The 19,069-nt window shown below is 42.2% G+C and overlaps 1 protein-coding gene across 6 annotated transcripts in view; it reads left to right on the plus strand.

Moving 5' to 3' along the window:
• The window catches only part of ahcyl2b (adenosylhomocysteinase like 2b), an 84,419-nt gene that overhangs the window by 61,158 nt on the left and 4,192 nt on the right, over positions 1–19,069 (plus strand). For all 6 annotated transcript variants that reach the window (XM_042092500.1, XM_042092512.1, XM_042092520.1 and 3 more), the window contains 5 exons: positions 1,987–2,057; positions 5,800–5,894; positions 7,138–7,236; positions 15,600–15,668; positions 18,283–18,361. In XM_042092500.1, coding sequence (XP_041948434.1) covers positions 1,987–2,057; positions 5,800–5,894; positions 7,138–7,236; positions 15,600–15,668; positions 18,283–18,361 — 413 coding nt within the window. The remainder of the gene's footprint in view (positions 1–1,986; positions 2,058–5,799; positions 5,895–7,137; positions 7,237–15,599; positions 15,669–18,282; positions 18,362–19,069) is intronic.

Here is a 19,069-nt window from a genome sequence, read left to right on the forward strand (position 1 = left end):
GTTGTTCCATTACTCCCCGATATAGGATTTCAGCTACGCAACAATATGGAGTATTCTTAGTCATGTTGTTCATTCCATTATGCACGTTATTGATCATGTGCTGTATTTGCAAGTTATTGATCACGTGCTGCAGTGATGTAGTACTCGAGTCCGGTCTCGGACTCAAGACCGGTCTCCGATTTCTGCTTTCTCGGACTCGACTCGGACTTGTTCCTTCAAAGACTCGGTCTTGACTCGGTCTCGGACCACAGTGGGAGGAGAAGGACTCGTAATTTCAGACCGAGTCCTCGAGACCAGCGCATTTTTTTATGTTCATATAAAAAAAAAACTGAAAATGAAATTTCACGGCGGCCACGTCTTTGCCCCTTGCGTTGGCCTTGGTGCCCCCTTCTTTCAATATTCTACTTTGCGTCCGTTTAATAGTGATTTTTATTTAGCCTGTAGCCTGTCAAAATAATCTTAGCATCACAGCGCAAACTAATTCAGTCTTACACAGTGGAGAAAATGACAGCGCATGGCAAGACAGAAAGTGCGTCCAAATTCACCCATTCTTCTCAGTTGAAATAGGCTACTCGCAATTGCTAAGCCTACTCAATACACAGACACATGTATCACATCACATGAAAGAGCTTTTTCTCAGCTTTTAAACGATGTTAGCCGCTAATTGCTGTGGTGAACGGTTCGCGAGAAAAGTAAATAATATAATTAAATTTAATCATAACGTCTACATAAGGTGCTACATCCATCTCCCTACCCATTCATCTAGGTGGAATACTTCACGAACCCTTCGTTCAACACATGACAAACCATATATCAGAATAAACAGCAGACCTTACCGAACACAAAGGTGTAAAGCAGTCCCCTGTACAGTAAGCCGTTCCAGAGTAGGCTATTCCGGTTAAATTAAAAATGTAATCTGCAGCAAGGTCTACATTCATGTCTCCAACTTTGGTCTTTAGGTTTCAAAATGTGTTTAAATCGTTCTTAATGATTTCATAACAGGCCAAATACTAAATAAATGTTACAAATATTGCCTAGATATAGGTAAATATTAAAATCAGAGGATATACAGCTGAGTAAGAGTTTGTGAAAGGAGTCTTAATAATCAAAAAATGCTAAGCACGCATCTAGGCTATTTGAGTTTCTTAAAGCTGAGCTGTGCTTAAATTGTTCAATACATGATTCCATAACAGGCCAAATATAAAATAAATATAAATATTAAATATATCAGATGATTTACAGTTTTTTTAAATTATTTTTATAGCCTACTACTGTATAGTTAACTTTGGCCTTGGTGCCCTGACATGTGGCCTTTGTGCCCCCCACCAAATATGCCCAACTGAAGGCCAAGTGGCCTTGCCCCTAAAATGGTGAAATTCCAAGCCTGGGCCTAACTGTTGATTATTAATTGGGGTGATATTAAATCATGAATATGAAAACTGACATGTTTTTATGGTCTCGGTCTCGACTCCTATAGGACTCGGTCTCGACTCGGACTTGCTTCCTCAAAGACTCGGTCTTGACTCGGACTCGTCTGTATTTGAAAACCAACGGACTCGGTCTCGACTCGGTCTCGACCCTTCAAAGACTCGGTCTTGTCTCGGACTCGGCATAGGCGGTCTCGTCCCCATCACTAACGTGCTGTATTTGCAAGTTATTGATCACGTGCTGTGTTTGCGCGTTATTGATCACGTGCTGTATTTGTGCGTTATTGATCACATGCTGTATTTGGGCGTCATTGATCACATTATTGATCACATGCTGTATTTGTGCGTTATTGATCATGTGCTGTATTTGTGCGTTATTGATCACGTTATTGATCACGTGCTGTATTTGTGCGTTATTGATCATGTGCTGTATTTGTGCGTTATTGATCACGTGCTGTATTTGTGCGTTATTGATCATGTGCTGTATTTGTGCGTTGTTGATCACGTGCTGTATTTGTGTTAAAAGGAGATTTTCTTATTCTGTCTCTTTTTCTCTCAGTATGGATGGATTCCGATTGGTCAAACTCAGCGAAGTCATCCGACAAGTGGACATTGTCATAACTTGCACAGGTATTCTAAACACACATACACAGTACACACACACATAGTACACACACAGTACACACATAGTACACACACACACATAGTGTACACACACACACACACACAGTACACACACACACACTCACACTCATAGTATACACACACACTCATAGTGTACACACACACACACACATAGTACATACACACCAGCAGTAAATTAGATCAGTTAGTCGCACTAGCTAGTCTCACCTCACACACTTTCAATAAAGCTGCAGTCACACAAACACATACACACAAACATGCACACACACACACACTCACACAAACATGCGCACACACACACAAAAACACACCTAAAATTCACCTAAATACACTAAAACACAATACACACACACACACACACACACACACACAGTACACACACACACACACACCTCAGCTAAAACACTCTCCTAGCTCAGAAACCCACATTGCTCACCTAAAACACTCTCCTACACACACACCTCACCTAAAACACTCTTAGCTCAGAAACCCATGTCAGAGTGTGCTCTTGTCAATATGTCTGTGTGTTTGGGTGCGTGCGTGTGTGTGGGTTTAAATGTGTGTGTGCAAGGGCGCGGGAAGGGGGGTGCTGAGGGTGCTGCAGTACCCCCTGCTGGCAGGAGCTGGATTTTTAAAAATGATTATATATATTTTAAAATAATTACTAATTCGCTGTCTGACATTATTTATATTTTTGTACGTGAAATGATGAGTCAAACAGCAAAAAAGGGTTATGGATAGGTTTGAATATAGGCTACTAAAAATGAACAGTTATAGAGATCAACGTGAACGTGAGTCAGTGACGTGACTCACGTTCGAGCGAGCAGGCTGAGGCTAGCACTAGTTGACTGGAAAGTTAGTTGTAGAAAAGAATATGTCGCAGAAAAGGATACACGATTTTTTCATCCGCCATAATAATGTGGCAAAAATTAGCAAGATTTCATCTGATGTTGTACTTGATGTTTCCTCGTCCACCGCTGAGGCAAACACTGTTGGGGCAGCTGAAGAGCCAGAGTCTGACTCTGAAATAACGTTAGCAAGCATCTCGGCTAACGTTGGCAGCACCATCATTGCATCTATTAGAAGGATTCGAAAAGCCCTGTCAGCCAAGCGACTTCAGTTATCCTGGAAAGAGGTTCGGGACAGAAACTTTTGAACGATCTTTTCAGCCAGGCTGGTGCTCAAAGTGGCAATGGCTACATTACGTGTCGGATAAGGACTATGTGCTGTGTTTTGTGTGCTGCAAAGCTAAAGAGAAGGGGTTCCGTCATGTCGAGGGAAATAGTTCTTTTATCAGTGGAGGATTTGCCAACTGGCGCAAAGCTACAAGCAAATTTTCCAACCATGATTGCTCTGGCCTTCACCTGGAGTCGGTGAGAATGCTGGCATCTCTCAACCAAAAACCTAGGCGATTTATCAGCAATTATATCTGAAAATGTAGGAAACGAACAGAAAGTCACGAGGACTGCACTGGAGCTGTTGTTCAGATCTATTAGGCTACTTGCTCTTGAAGGAGTTCCATTGCGGGGGCATAACCATCGGGATGGCGTTCTCTGGCAAATGATGTTGGAGCGAACATACTACAAGCCCAAAGTACGTGAGTGGCTACTGCGAAGAGACAACTGGATGTCAGACACAATCCAGAATGAACTTTTGGAGATTCTGGCACACGCTGTGCAGAGACACATTGTATCAGAGGCAAGAGCAAGCTCTTTCTTTGGACTTACGGCCGATGGAACCACCGACGTAAGTGCAAATTAACATTTTTCATGCAGTTTACAATACGTAGGGAAAGATATGTCGGTTGCTAATGTTTTTCTTGGATTCTATAATGCACCGCATACCACTGCAGACACACTCTTGTGTCCGAGACTTTTTCATACGGCTTAACTTGCCCATGGATCGTCTTCAAGGGTTTTGCTTTGATGGCGCCAGCAATATGTCTGGCCGTTTTGCGGGTGTCCAGGCAAAACTAAAAGAACAATGTCCTTGTGCACTGTACGTTCACTGTACCAACCATGCGTTGGATTTAATATTGCAAGAGGCTGCAAGGGAGGTACAACTAGTCGCTGACACGCTCACATTTGTTCAGAACCTTTCTGTGACAATAGGAGAATCAGCCAAGCGCAAGGCAATCTTTCAGTCATGTTTTGGAGGTGACGACGTTGTCTGCAACCTGCTGTCATTGTGCCCAACAAGGTGGGCTGTACGCACAAAGGCTATCAAGCGTGTGTGTTCATCATATGGTGTGATTTTAGAGACAAAGTGCTGCAGCAAGACAAATCAATGAGAGGTGATACACGTGCTAAGTTGGCTGGTCTTTACAAACAAGCAATGAAGGGGAAGACCTACTTTGGCCTTGTCAGCTGTGAGGCTCTTTTTGAGCCATGTGAAGAAGTGGCCAAAGTACTCCAGCACAAGAGGGCGAATGCAGGGGGTGCCTTGGAGTGTGTCAGTGTGCTTAAACATCGAATGTGTGCACTGAGAGAAGATGCATGTGTGAAAGACCTGATAAGAAAAGTGGAAATGTGTGCAGCACAGCATAGCTTAAGAATGCCCCATCCACCCAGAACCAGCAGAACTCCAGCTCGTCTGAGAGACACACAGGTAGTGGAGGACACTGCACCATGCACAGGGCAGCGGGAGTTCTTTGAGGGTGTGGACATTGTAACGTCACAGCTAGACCGCCGATTTGACCAGCCTGGAATGAAAATGGCTGCCAAGAGAGAGACAACCATCACTGATGCTGCCAGTGGACTTTATTCAGCTCTGGATGACATTGCTCCCCACCTCCCTACCCAGATAGACAAGTTGCACTTACACATGCAGCTCACACTGTTGAGTAACCTTACTAAAGACAAGGGGCTCCAAACATCTACTGATATTGCAGAGTTTTTGAGCGGACTGCATCCTCAAACTAGAGAGTTGTTGAATGAGGTGGAGAAGTTCTTGGAGCTTTGTCTTTCACTGCCTGTATCTGTTGCCTCTTCAGAGAGGTCGTTCTCCACCCTCAGGCGGCTGAAAACCTGGCTGAGGAGTACAATGACTCAAAGAAGGCTCACACACCTGGCTTTGTTGCATGTCCATCAGGACATTTTAGATATATTGGACATTCAGCCTTTATTCAAAACACAGCAGAACGCAAGTCCACCTTTGGTATCATCAACTAAAAGTAATTAAGAGTATATTAGCATCTTTGACAGTTCAAAAGTGAAACATAAACTCTCTAATGCCAGTGTTTAATGTACTGTTAATGTTAATGAGTTGATACTGTATGTAATTTATAGTTTTGACATTGATATGTTGTTAATGTGTGTATGTTTTTTGCACTAAATGAAGAGAGAAATTAGCCTAGCTCTCAGTTCTGTTTATATTGATCCCTGTAAATGGTTATAATTGACATCTATATGATTTTAATGGGGGGGGGGGGGGGGGGGGGGGGGAATCGTCGGACATCCATTATTTTTGTTATTCAGCACCCCTGGTCAAAAATAGGTTCCCGCGCGCCTGTGTGTGTGTGTGTGTGTGTGTGTGTGTGTGTGCGCACATGTGTGATGAATAATGTGTCTGTGTGTTTTGTTTAATATGTGTGTGTGTGTGTGCGCACATGTGTGATGAATAATGTGTCTGTGTGTTTGTTTAATGTGTGTGTGTGTGTGTGTGTGTGTGTTTAATGTCTGTGTGCGTGTGAGATGAATAATGTGTGTGTGTGTGTGTGCACTCATAGGCAATAAGAATGTGGTGGTGAGGGACTATCTGGACCGCATGAAGAACGGCTGCATTGTGTGCAATATGGGCCACTCCAACACTGAGATCGACGTGGTAAGAGCACCCTGTGTGTGTGTGTGTGTCTGATCGACGTGCTAAGAGCACCCTGTGTGTGTATGTGTCTGATCGACGTGCTAAGAGCACCCTGTGTGTGTGTGTGTGTCTGATCGACGTGGTAAAAGCACCCTGTGTGTGTGTGTGTGTGTGTGTGTGTGTGTGTGTGTGTCTGATCAACGTGTTAAGAGCACCCTGTGTGTGTGTGCTCCGAGTTCTCTTTGAAATGAACTCCCAATGTGAATACTAAATAAACTGAGTCCCTTTTGTTTTGGCCTCTTCCTGGTCCCCTTTTAGTGGACTCAGTTCGGTTCTTTTAAAAGGGACGATATGGGAAAAACCTGCGTATGTCACACTGAACTGAAACGCTAGTTGGATTGGCAAACTTAAAAACCACTGTGTTTAAAGCTGCAGTTGGCAAGTCTGACAGATTGAGGGGACTTAGCCAAAATGTTTAGTGTTTACAACTCTCATGCCCCTCCCCCACTACCACCGAGCACCCTCTCATCGAGTTTGTGCTCGTCAGTGCGCACTACACTGCACCAGACTGTGATTCACAGTCAGATTTCACACAGCCCTTCTCTGATTCGACCAGAACAACAGGGAGCTACAGGGAATAACTCCGGCTCTAGGTGGAGGTAAAAGTGCGTTTTTTTTTTCTAAAACCGGCTGATTTATATTGTTCTGTCGGAGCATAGTGTCGGTTTCAGTGAATATGATCAAAAAAATCTTGCCAACTGCAGCTTTAAATGTAAATGTATGTCCTTTTTTTCCTTAGATTTTGGAAAAGTTATTGAAAAATAGTGTGGGGTAGGGTTTGTGTTAGGAGCAGCCTGGTTAGGAGGCTATGGGGTAGGGTTTGGGTTAGGAGGCTATGGGGTAGGGTTTGGGTTAGGAGGCTATGGGGTAGGGTTTGGGTTAGGAGCAGCCTGGTTAGGAGGCTATGGGGTAGGGTTTGGGTTAGGAGGCTATGGAGTAGGGTTTGGGTTAGGAGGCTAAGGTTTGGGGAAACTACGGTGTTGATTCAATGCAGAACCATAAATAAGAGGCAGAATCATAAATAACATCATAAATAAGATCTTGGGAGAAGTCAATAAGGTTGAACTATGGTGCAAGTTTGGAGAAACTACAACATTGATTCAAATTAATTAGGTTGAACTCTTCAGAAATATTTGTATTCATGTCCTGTGTGTGTGTGTGTGTGTGTGTGTGTGTGTGTGTGTGTGTGTGTGTGTGTGTGTAGGCAAGCCTTCGGACCCCTGAGCTGACTTGGGAGCGTGTGAGATCTCAGGTGGATCATGTCATCTGGCCTGATGGCAAGAGGATAGTGCTGCTGGCAGAGGTAAACACACACAATATACACACACGCACACAATACACAAGCACACAATACACACGCACATACACAATACATGCGCACGCACGCACACACACACACACACACACACGCACACACAATACACACACACGCACATACACAATACACACACAATACACACACGCACATACACAATACACACACAACACACACACGCACACACACACACACACATACATTCACACAATAAACACACACACATACACACACACACACACAATAAACACACAAACATATACACACACACACACACACATACACACAATGCACGCACACACACACAATACACACACGCACGCACGCACAATACACACATACACACAATACACACACGCACGCACACACAATACACACAATGCACACACACGCACATACACACACAATACACACACACATACACACAATACACACACGCACGCACACACAATACACACATTCACACAATACACACGCACACACATTACACGCACGCACACACATACACACAATACAGACGCACACGCACACACACACACATATACACACACGCACGCACACACACATACACACGCACACACATACACACACATATGCACACACATACATACATACACGCACGCACACATATACAGACAATACACACGCACACACAATAAACACACGCACGCACACACAATACACACACGCACGCACACACAATACACACAAGCACACACACACGCACACACATACACACAATACACACAAGCACGCACACACACAATACACACACATACGCACACACATACGCACGCACGCACGCACGCACACACACATACACACACACATACACACACGCGCACGCACGAACGCACACACACACACACACACAATACACGCACGCACACACACACAATACACGCACACACACACACACACAATACACGCACACACATACACACACAATACACGCACACACAATACACACACAATACACGCACACACACACACAATACACGCACACACAATACACACACAATACACACACAATACACGCACACACATACACACACAATACACGCACACACATATACACACACGCACGCACACACATACACACACAATACACGCACACACATATACACACACGCACGCACACACATACACACAATACACACACACGCGCACGAACACACACGCACGCGCACACACAATACACACACGCACGCACACACACAATACACACACACACACACAATACACACACGCACGCACACACAATACACACATTCACACAATACGCACGCACACACAATACACATATTCACACAATACACACGCACGCACACACATACACACAATGCACACACATATACACACACGCACGTACACACAATACACGCACGCACGCACACACATACACACAATACACGCACGCACACACATACACACACATATGTACACACACACACATACACACGCACACACACACATACAGACAATACACAGGCACGCACGCACACACATACACACAATACACACAAGCAAGCACACACAATACACGCACGCACACACATACACACAATACACACACACACACAATATACACACGCACGCATACACACACACACATACACACACATACACACACGCACACACATACACACACGCACACACATACACACACATATGCACACACATACACGCACGCACACACAGACAATACACACGCACACGCACACACAATACACACACGCATGCACACACATACACACAATACACACGCACACACAATACACACACGCACGCACACACATACACACAAGCACGCACACACAATACACACACACACACACAATACACACACGCACGCACACACACACATACACAAACAATACACGCACGCACACACATACACACAATACACGCACACACACAATACACGCACGCACACACATACACACAATACACACACGCACACACATACACACACATATGCACACACATACACGCACGCACACACATACAGACAATACACACGCGCACACACAATACACACACGCATGCACACACATACACACAATACACACACACACACACAATACACGCACGCACGCACGCACACACAAGCACGCACACACAATACACACACACACACAATACACACACGCACACACACACATACACAAACAATACACGCACGCACACACATACACACAATACACACACACACACGCACACAATACACGCACACACACACACAATATACGCACGCACACATACACACACACACACACACAATACACACACGCACGCACACACATACACACAATACACACACGCACCCACACACATACACATACACACACACACACACACACAACACACAATACACGCACACACACAATACACACACGCACGCACACACAATACACACACACATGCACACACAATACACACACGCACACACAATACACACACACACAATACACACACACACACTCACACAATACACGCACACACATACACACACGCACGCACACACATACTAGAGCCCGACCAATAAAGGATTTTGAAGGCCGATACCGATACAAATATTTGTTGATTTAAAAATCCGATATTCCGATATATCGGCCTATATATATATATTCAGAAACGCGCAACAAAATATTAACAGATTTCAGATTTTTAACATTAGTTATTTGTAGTTATTTATGATATTGACTAAAATAATATGATGATTCATTTCAAAAACAAACTTGTTTATTTTTAAAGGTCTCATCTCATGGTTTCTTCATTAATGTTGCAGTGGTCTGTAGTGTTGATGAATGCCCTGTGAGCCGGTTCTGGTGAAAAAAATGCTCCTGCGTCTGTTTCATGCTGTTCTAGTTTGGTGGGGAAGGTGGGCGGGGAGGAACGACTGGATTTCGCCTCTAGTCATGAATATTAATGACATGCTAATGAATTCACCTCTGATTGGCTAACAGTACTGTGACACTTCCTCCAGTGCATCCTCATCCGATTCTGCCTGTGCTATGCTCCATATTCAACTTTACAGTGCTAAAACCTGGCTAAAACTCGAGTCAAAACTGTTGCACAAAATGTCTTCGGAGATACAACTTCATGTGTTTGATCCTAATATTCGAGTAGGAAGAAGAACCGCTTCCTGATCGTTTGTCGGTGAACGTTGGTTTAATAGAATGGTAACAATTGCCTGTCAGCTTAAAATTTCTCTTAAAAGAGGTAAACGTTTGTGACAATCGTCATCTTGCTTTCAAGTAATAAACAGTTGGAAACGTTTTAAAATAAAGACCTATTTCTTTACACAGTCAAAAGTCTTTGCAATCTTCCTAGTAGATATTTTACTTCACAACACAGGTAAGCACCCTAAATGCAGTTCAGCCACTGACCTAGCCTGCTAATGCTATCGGAATAGCTAGATAGTTATGGTTTGAATTCCATGATACTATCATTGAAAGACCACTTGGTCATAGCCCAATATATATATAGATCTAAATGCAAACACGCCTACCTAGCTATATTTTGCTGGAATTGTACCAGAATGCCTACAGAAGCAGAGAATGTGTGCTGCAAGACTTCTCCAGTAATGAGAACTATGGCTTTGATAGCCTGACAATGGCAGAGGTTAGCCTACTCAAGTTGTTTTCTGTCACGTATGACAGAAAAAGTAGCCTACTATAGGAATCTTATAGTATTTTGGGACTAAATATTACAGTAATCTTATAGGAATACTATAGTATTTGGACATACTATAGGTACTATAAGACTACTATAGAAAAACTATAGCGGTTACAGGATATTATAGTTATTAGTAGTACTTTTACAGTATGTCCCAATTATTCCTATAAGATTACTATAATATTTTGTCCCAAATACTATAAGATTCCTATACTACTTTTTCGTAAGGGGATTGCTCATGTGGTTAGAAAAATGGGCAACACCAGTACCCCTGTTGTCTGTATGACCCTGTACCCAGGATTAGAACCAGTCTGCCTTAGCATAATGTACTCCCTTCAAAATGCACTAAACATTCGACTATGACAACTATGGCCCTCTGTGAGACAGAAGATATGAAAGGTAAGATAAACCTTTAGCTTAAAAGGGACAAAAACTGATAGATAGATAGATGGATAGATAGATACTTTATTGATCCCCAGGGGAAATTCAAGAAATTGAATGAATTGAATTGATGAAACTCCTAAAACAAATATACAAAACAGGTCAATTTTCAATAAATAACTTTATTATATTTACATACAGCAGTACTCAACGTGTGGTCCGCAAGCTATCTCAAGTGTTCCACAAGTAGATGTGGTAAAATATAATAGATGAGTTATTTGCAATATTGAACCAGCTTGTATGTAAATCCAAACAGTTCTGCAACACTGATGTAACCTATGCCAGTTTAAATCATATGAATCCTCTGACACCATAAGCAAAGTGCAAAGACAACAAGCAAGGTGGTTCAGTGAGAAGGCCTATTGTGTAATATACTGTTGAAGTAGGTCTACCGTTTTTTTTTTTTTTGCTAGGTGGTCCGTGAAACACTGACAAATAGTAATATTGCAGTCTATTAAAATAATGCAAACACAAAACAAGAACATCCAAACTATGCACAGAATTAACAATGTCCTCTTTTTGCCAGACGATGCAGACATCTGGCCTACAGATCCTTTGTAAGATGGTGCTGGGATTATTTAGGGAAAAAGGTCTGAGTTGCTGTTTCGGCTTGTATTGTCCTGGGGATCCGAAGGGACAACACACAAAACACATTCGTTGGCTGTGATGATTCTATTACATTGCTCTTTGATTGCGCTGGGCCATAGGTGGAGCCATCAGGTGTTATTGTGGAGATGTCGCTTTCATCCTCCTCCTCCTCTTGATCAACCCGAGGTCTTCTAGCTGGCCTTGGATGAACAGGCTTGATGGCAGTAGAGGTAGCAGGCCCCCATGCCCATGGTGTATCCGAAGTGCTTGTATCAATACTCATACTTTTCATGAAGTATTCTGTTTGGGTACCTAAAGTAAATAAATGTGTATTACTGTCAAGTTACAAGATACTAATAGTACACAGGACATTCACTATCTCACAAAACTGTACTGGCACAATGGAAACAAAAATATTTTAATGACTGTGGTAAGGTGTATGATGTACTAAGTAGCACACCCACAAGACATTCGGTAATATCAATTCTATCTGTTATGCAATTCATGGGTTTCATCAGGTCCATTTACACAGGTGTATTAATCAAGCACCATGCAGTCTACATTCATAATCGAGGTGCTTGATTTTATACACCTGTGGAAAGTGACCTGAAGAAATCCATGAATTGACTTTCCCAAACATTGACGAGCACATAAGAACCTGTATTAGCCTACTAGAAAAAGACTTCTAGAAACTAACTAACACAACAATAAAAGTTAGATCACAAACCTTTGCTTCTAACGTGATGACCTAATGTAGGCTGGAAAGCTGTGTAGCCTGACATGAGGATGTGCTCTGGAAGACATACAAAACACTAAGTAAACAGCAAGTAATCAAACAAAACATCATTGTAGGCCTACAAAGGTCAATGTAATAATGGCAAGAAGACATAAATTAGACTGAAGTGTAAATACCTGAGCTCCAATGATAGCAACTTAGCCTAATAGTGCACGGGTATTGTGTTTTTGATTTTCCCTGTTTAGACTAGAACAATACCCGTACTTAGTTGAGCATAAGATATTGTTGCTAATATTATTATATGTGGTTTAACACTTAGGTTAGAAGATTATAGGTTCAACAAGCTAAATCTCTGGGTAGTGTGGTCAGTTTCTTATGAGTGTAGCTACACCAGGCACGTAACTGAAGCATTCCGTTCGCGTTATGTAACGTTACTGCAACAATTAGCTTCCAATAGGCCTAATCAATGGAAGTAGCTACACCTGGCGTGTTAGTGGCCTGTAGGCTACGTTCGGGAAAATAGACCATTCCTCTAATGGATTTTACCAGAGCCCTTCCTATTAGACATTCTCTTATTTTACACGTTGCGAACAGAACACTTCAGTTACGTGCCTGGTGTAGCTTCCTGTAATATAGGCTAGCCTAAGCCTAGCTTGTACCCTTTTCATTCATGCTAACGTGAAGAATATGAACATGCTATTTTGTAACAGACGTTAGGTGGAAAAGTTTGTTTGTACTTACAGCCTGTGAGCTGGTGGTCGATCATCATGACGGTACAGAACCAGGTTTTCAGAACATCGATGCAAAACCACTTTCTAACTGTAGGCAGTGACTGTGGTCGAAATGATTGGAACACAGAACTAATGTTGCACTACTTCGGTGGTGGTGTTCCAACGATAAATCCGAACCATTTCTTCCTCAACTCATGTTTCTAAGGCAAGACATGCAACATTGATGTGTTATTGCCACAAATAACACAAGCACGATTTTTGTCCGCCATGTTAGCAACTTGCTGTTAACTGCTACTAGCTGCAGAGAGACAATCCCCTAGCCGCAAAATCTTCCAGTCTTCCTGTAGGCGGTCACAAGCGTGTGTAATTTTCTTTCATTGGCTAATGCGGGCAATGGGGGTAGAAGATCATTTTCACGTGTAGCATGCATATGCAACTTGGAGTGAGCTATAGTATTTCGAAAGTAACAAGTATTAAACGGTTTCTCTGTGAATGAGACCTTTAAATAATATTGTCACAGTGGAACAAAGGAACATCGAAATATATTAAAGTTCTGATAAATAAAATGTATAAAAATAGAAACTTAAGATATGAAACTTAGTCTTTTGAACAAAAACACAATAACAACAACAAGCTTCATAAATATAACTTTGAACTAAGACTTAATAATTACAAAAACATTTTTACTATCATCATCATTTGTATTATCATTAAACAAGATAAAGATCACTCTTAAATGTTTGAGTGTGCGTGTGTAATAATTAGTCCCTAATGCCTTATAAGCTATCTTATAATTACAATGTCAGCTTGCTTATCCCTTTACCTGCATTTTTAAAATTATTTCCATCAAGCTACATCAAACCATTTTCAATCATCAGTTGCTGCCTGCCTTCTAAAACCTACTATTTAGTGATCTAAATCCATTATGTAACTCGTTAATGCTGCGGCTGAACGACAGTCTGAAACGCATACTTGGCGTCATTGGATTTCACACACGTGTAAAAAAAAAAAGCTAACTTTTATGCACAAGCTACGTTTTGCACAAGCTACGTTTGATACTTTTTCTCTATGTCTAAATGTTCACTCCTCTCACATCTAATTTACATTTTACAATGCAGGGACTGTAACTACAAATATACTAGTAATAAATCATTACTTTATTTAGGCAGAATAAGTTTGTTGTGGTTTCCAAGCTCATTAATGTTAACGTTAGCAGTCTTCCACTGATATTCATAGCATTAGTTAGCTTTGTGGTTAGCTAGTCTATGATGAGCCCTAATTTAGCAATGGATAACGTCATACTGCAAATTGTAAAACCTTTCAAAATAACAGGCCGGGGAGAGATGATACGTCTCACTGCTATAACTGTCACGCTATTAAAGAAATACATCTTCACATTGTCATCAGTCACATTGTCAAAAGTTAAAAGGACAGACAGTCAACTACACTGTAACAACGTAACGTAATTACTAGCTAATTCCGCTTCACTCTCGGCTTATTTAACAGCAGCAAAACTGGACATTGTTTTCACAAATTTTGTCATGCTTATTTGAGTTAAGAGAACCGTTTTTATTTTATTTTTTAAAATATTAATTTATCGGCCATTATAAATGCCGATACCGATAGTTTGGAAAATGGCTAATATCGGCCAATAATATCGGCCCGCCGATAAATCGGTCGGGCTCTAACACGTGTGTATGGCACTTACAATGACCAGGATACATACTTATAACTAAAGGTAGTGAGAATGCGCTTTTAACAGTCTGGGGTTCTAAGGGTTAACACAGTCTGGGGTTCTAAGGGTTAACACAGTCTGGGGTTCTAAGGGTTAACACAGTCTGGGGTTCTAAGGGTTAAAACAGTCTGGGGTTCTAAGGGTTAACAGACAGGTGCATCTGCGGGCGCAGAGTTGATGTTGCTGTGGAACACAACACACACACACACACACTCCACTGTGTCAGACTCCAGCCAGAGCGTTCGGACTCCAACATGCTTCTGTGTCCTCCTAAATTGGCTTGTTTGTCGGACGCCATTTTTGTGCACATGTGAGAGTGTGTGTGTGTGTGTTTGGTGTGTACGCGTGTGAGACTGTGTGTATGTGTTTGTGAGAGAGGGTCTGGTGCCTCCGTGTGTGTGTGTGTGTGTGTTCATCTACTCTCTGCTGTTGTCTGCAGGGTCGCCTCCTCAACCTCAGCTGCTCCACTGTGCCCACCTTTGTGTTGTCCATCACTGCCACAACCCAGGTGAGTGTGTGTGTGTTTGTTTTGTCCATCACTGCCACAACCCAGATAAGTGTGAGTGTGAGTTTGTGTGAGTGTGTGTGTTTGTGTGAGTGTGTTTGTTTTGTCCATCACTGCCACAACCCAGGTGAGTGTGTGTGTGTTTGTTTTGTCCATCACTGCCACAACCCAGATAAGTGTGAGTGTGAGTTTGTGTGAGTGTGTGTGTTTGTGTGAGTGTGTTTGTTTTGTCCATCACTGCCACAACCCAGGTGAGTGTGTGTGTGTGTGTGTTTGTTTTGTCCATCACTGCCACAACCCTGGCGAGTGTGTGTGTTTGTTTTGTCCATCACTGCCACAACCCTGGCGAGTAAGTGGGTGCCTCTATTTCTCTCTATCTCTCTCTCTCTCTCTCTCTATCTATTTCTCTCCATCTCTCTCTCTCTCTCGTTCTCTCTCTTTCGTTTCCATAATGACTGATTGTGTGTATTGACTGTGTTGTCATAGTGATTGTGTGTGTATTGACTGTGTTGTCATTAGGGATGTGCATTTCTGGCAAAAATACTATTTGATATTCGCTGATACGTATTCGAATATTATTTGAAAATCGGTCAATCAAGAACTCCCCTGCGCATCCATGCACGCACGCACACTCAAACCTTGGATACAGGCACACAATGACACAGGGAAAGGTTTTTAAGATTTGTATGAAATCAATCTGTTTAATTCAACAACTGTCAACATCAATTTATTTCATCGTAAGCTTAGGCAGATCACAGAAAACAGATCACTATTATTTTTTATTACTATTACTACTATTATTACTACTACTTTTTTACACTATTTACATTTTTTATATATTTTTTCTGAACGCATCCTGCATGACTGAACTAGACACGTCTTTAGTCTATAGAAACGATGGCCTATTGGAAACTGTTCATAACCTTTTCAATATTAAAAACTGCAAAATCATCTTCAAAACGGATAATTTCATAATGTTGCCTCAAGCATTAATGATTTTAGGCAGCAGGAATGACGGTCTTAGACTACAACATGAACTTGACCTCAAACTCTTTAAAAAAAATAAAAATAAAATAAAATGTTCATACGAAAATATGCTATCTATGCCATAATGATTTTAGGTTTATGGTTAGCTGAACAATATAGCCTAACGTGAACTTTTATTAACACATCGTTTTATTAACGAAAGTAAGTGGTCATAGTCTAGCACTATCTATCTATGCCAAGGCTGGCGTCTTGTTTGTGCGATACACTACAGACTCTGTACATTTAACAATTATTTATTAAACACTACATATTAAATAAATAACCAGCTTCTCAAAATAACAGTTAACAAAGTAATAACACCAAGGAAACTATACAACAGTATACAAATATTTCAAAATATTTGTGTAATTTGTGCAATTGTAACAAAGACTATTACAAACTATAGAACAAGTGCAAAAGAAAGTGCAAAACAACAAAATGTGCAAATATGATGATCAGCCACTACTTATGGCAGAGCTGACAACTAGCATGTTACAAGCCATCCTCCTTGGCTTTAAACATATCATTTCAAGGGCCCTTTGGTAATTGCACTGTTTTACTATTGGACCATTAATGCTTATCTTCATGCAGGCTGTCAGACTGTTGCCCTGCAGCCTGTTTCGCAAGTCTGTCCTGATCTTCATACATACAGTACTCTGCTTGCAATAGTAAGTCCCTTCACCATACTTGCAGTACACTGCCCCCCCCCCCCCAATACACAGCACATTATCTCATGAGGAAGCTTCTCCAACACACATATTGCACACTGCCCTCTCCCCACATACACAGCACAATATCCCATCTCCCCTGTCATCCCCCCAACACACACACCAAGACCCCTGGCAGTTGGGTTAGCCCCTTGAGCCGTGGATCTGCCCAAGGTTTCTTCCTTGGTAAGGGAGTTTTTCCTTGCCCCTGTTGCTCTTGGGTGCTCCTTGTTGGTGCCCCCCCCCCCCCCCCCCCCCAATCCCAATCCTCTCCCACCTTTCTTATGCAGCCCTTGTCACTTAATCTACTAAATCCCTCTTCTACTGCACTTTTTACCCCCCCCCCCCCATAACTGCACAAATAGGCTGACACCAGACATAATTTCACTGCATTTCTTACTTCCAGTAACTATATGTTATACCATAGGCCTGCAACGTTTATGACATAAAAAGTGGAATATGAACGCATTTCATCACCCCTGACAATTAAACGGAGCTGTGGCTGTTGGCGATTTGACTGATTCTTGAGAGCGAGGAGCGAGATATTTGCACCGCTCAGCTCCGCTCACTAGCTCTGATTCGGAGGCATATCACATATGTTAAAATAATACAATCTGATTATTTTTCGATTCATGACACGTTTCTTCTTATTTTTTTAATGCGTTCTGCGGAGAAGGGAGTTTGGAGTTTTTTTTTTTTTTGACGACGTAGTTAAGGCGGCAGGCTTGTTTTGCCAAGGTGGCCGCCTTGACTGCAAAGTGCTGTGGGAAACCCTGGTGTGTGTATTGACTGTTTTGCCATGGTGATTGTGTGTGTATTGACTGTGTTGTCATAGTGATTGTGTGTGTATTGACTGTGTTGTCATGGTGACTGTGTGTTTCCAGGCTCTGGCTCTGATTGAGCTCTACAATGCTCCTGAGGGACGATACAAGCAGGACGTCTACCTGCTGCCCAAGAAGATGGGTGAGATTTCACACACACACACACACATACACACACATACATGCTTAACACTGCCTTACAGACTCACACACACACACTTTACACCCTCACACATACACACACAAATAGGACGTCTATCTGCTGCTCAAAAAGATGCGGTTTCACAACCTCACAATGTCTCTTACGCTTACACACACACACACACGCACGCACGCACGCACGCACGCACACACGCACACACACATACATAATGTGTCAATGTATGTGTGTCTGTTTTATGTCTTCTGCGTGTGAAAGATTTTTTTACATTTGTGTGTGCGTGTGTGTGCATGTACATGGACCTGTGTTTCTCAGAAAAGATGTTAAAATACCAGCCATTAACTCATGCTCTTTCATAGGACAACACACCTTTTCTAATGTTTCACGCAGTGCTTTGCAGCTTACGCAGCCACATAAGCAACACACATCTCCGGTAGCCTACGTTGTCCAAAAATAAATAAATAAATCATAATTTCATACCTCTCGTTGCTTTCATTGTAGACTATGTGTGCAACTTTACCAAACAGTATAGAAGTAAACCCCCTCTCCTTGCCCCCTCTCTCTCTGTAGGCCCTTTCACACTGGCAAAATCGCCGCGATTTTATGTGCCAGAATCACGGAATGACTGTCCCTTTCACATAGACCGAGGCGGAACGGCGGGACAAAGTGTCTCGCCAAATTTACTACCCC

This window comes from Alosa sapidissima, chromosome 1 (assembly GCF_018492685.1).
Source record: "Alosa sapidissima isolate fAloSap1 chromosome 1, fAloSap1.pri, whole genome shotgun sequence".
In the NCBI taxonomy this organism is placed as follows: Eukaryota; Metazoa; Chordata; class Actinopteri; order Clupeiformes; family Clupeidae; genus Alosa; species Alosa sapidissima.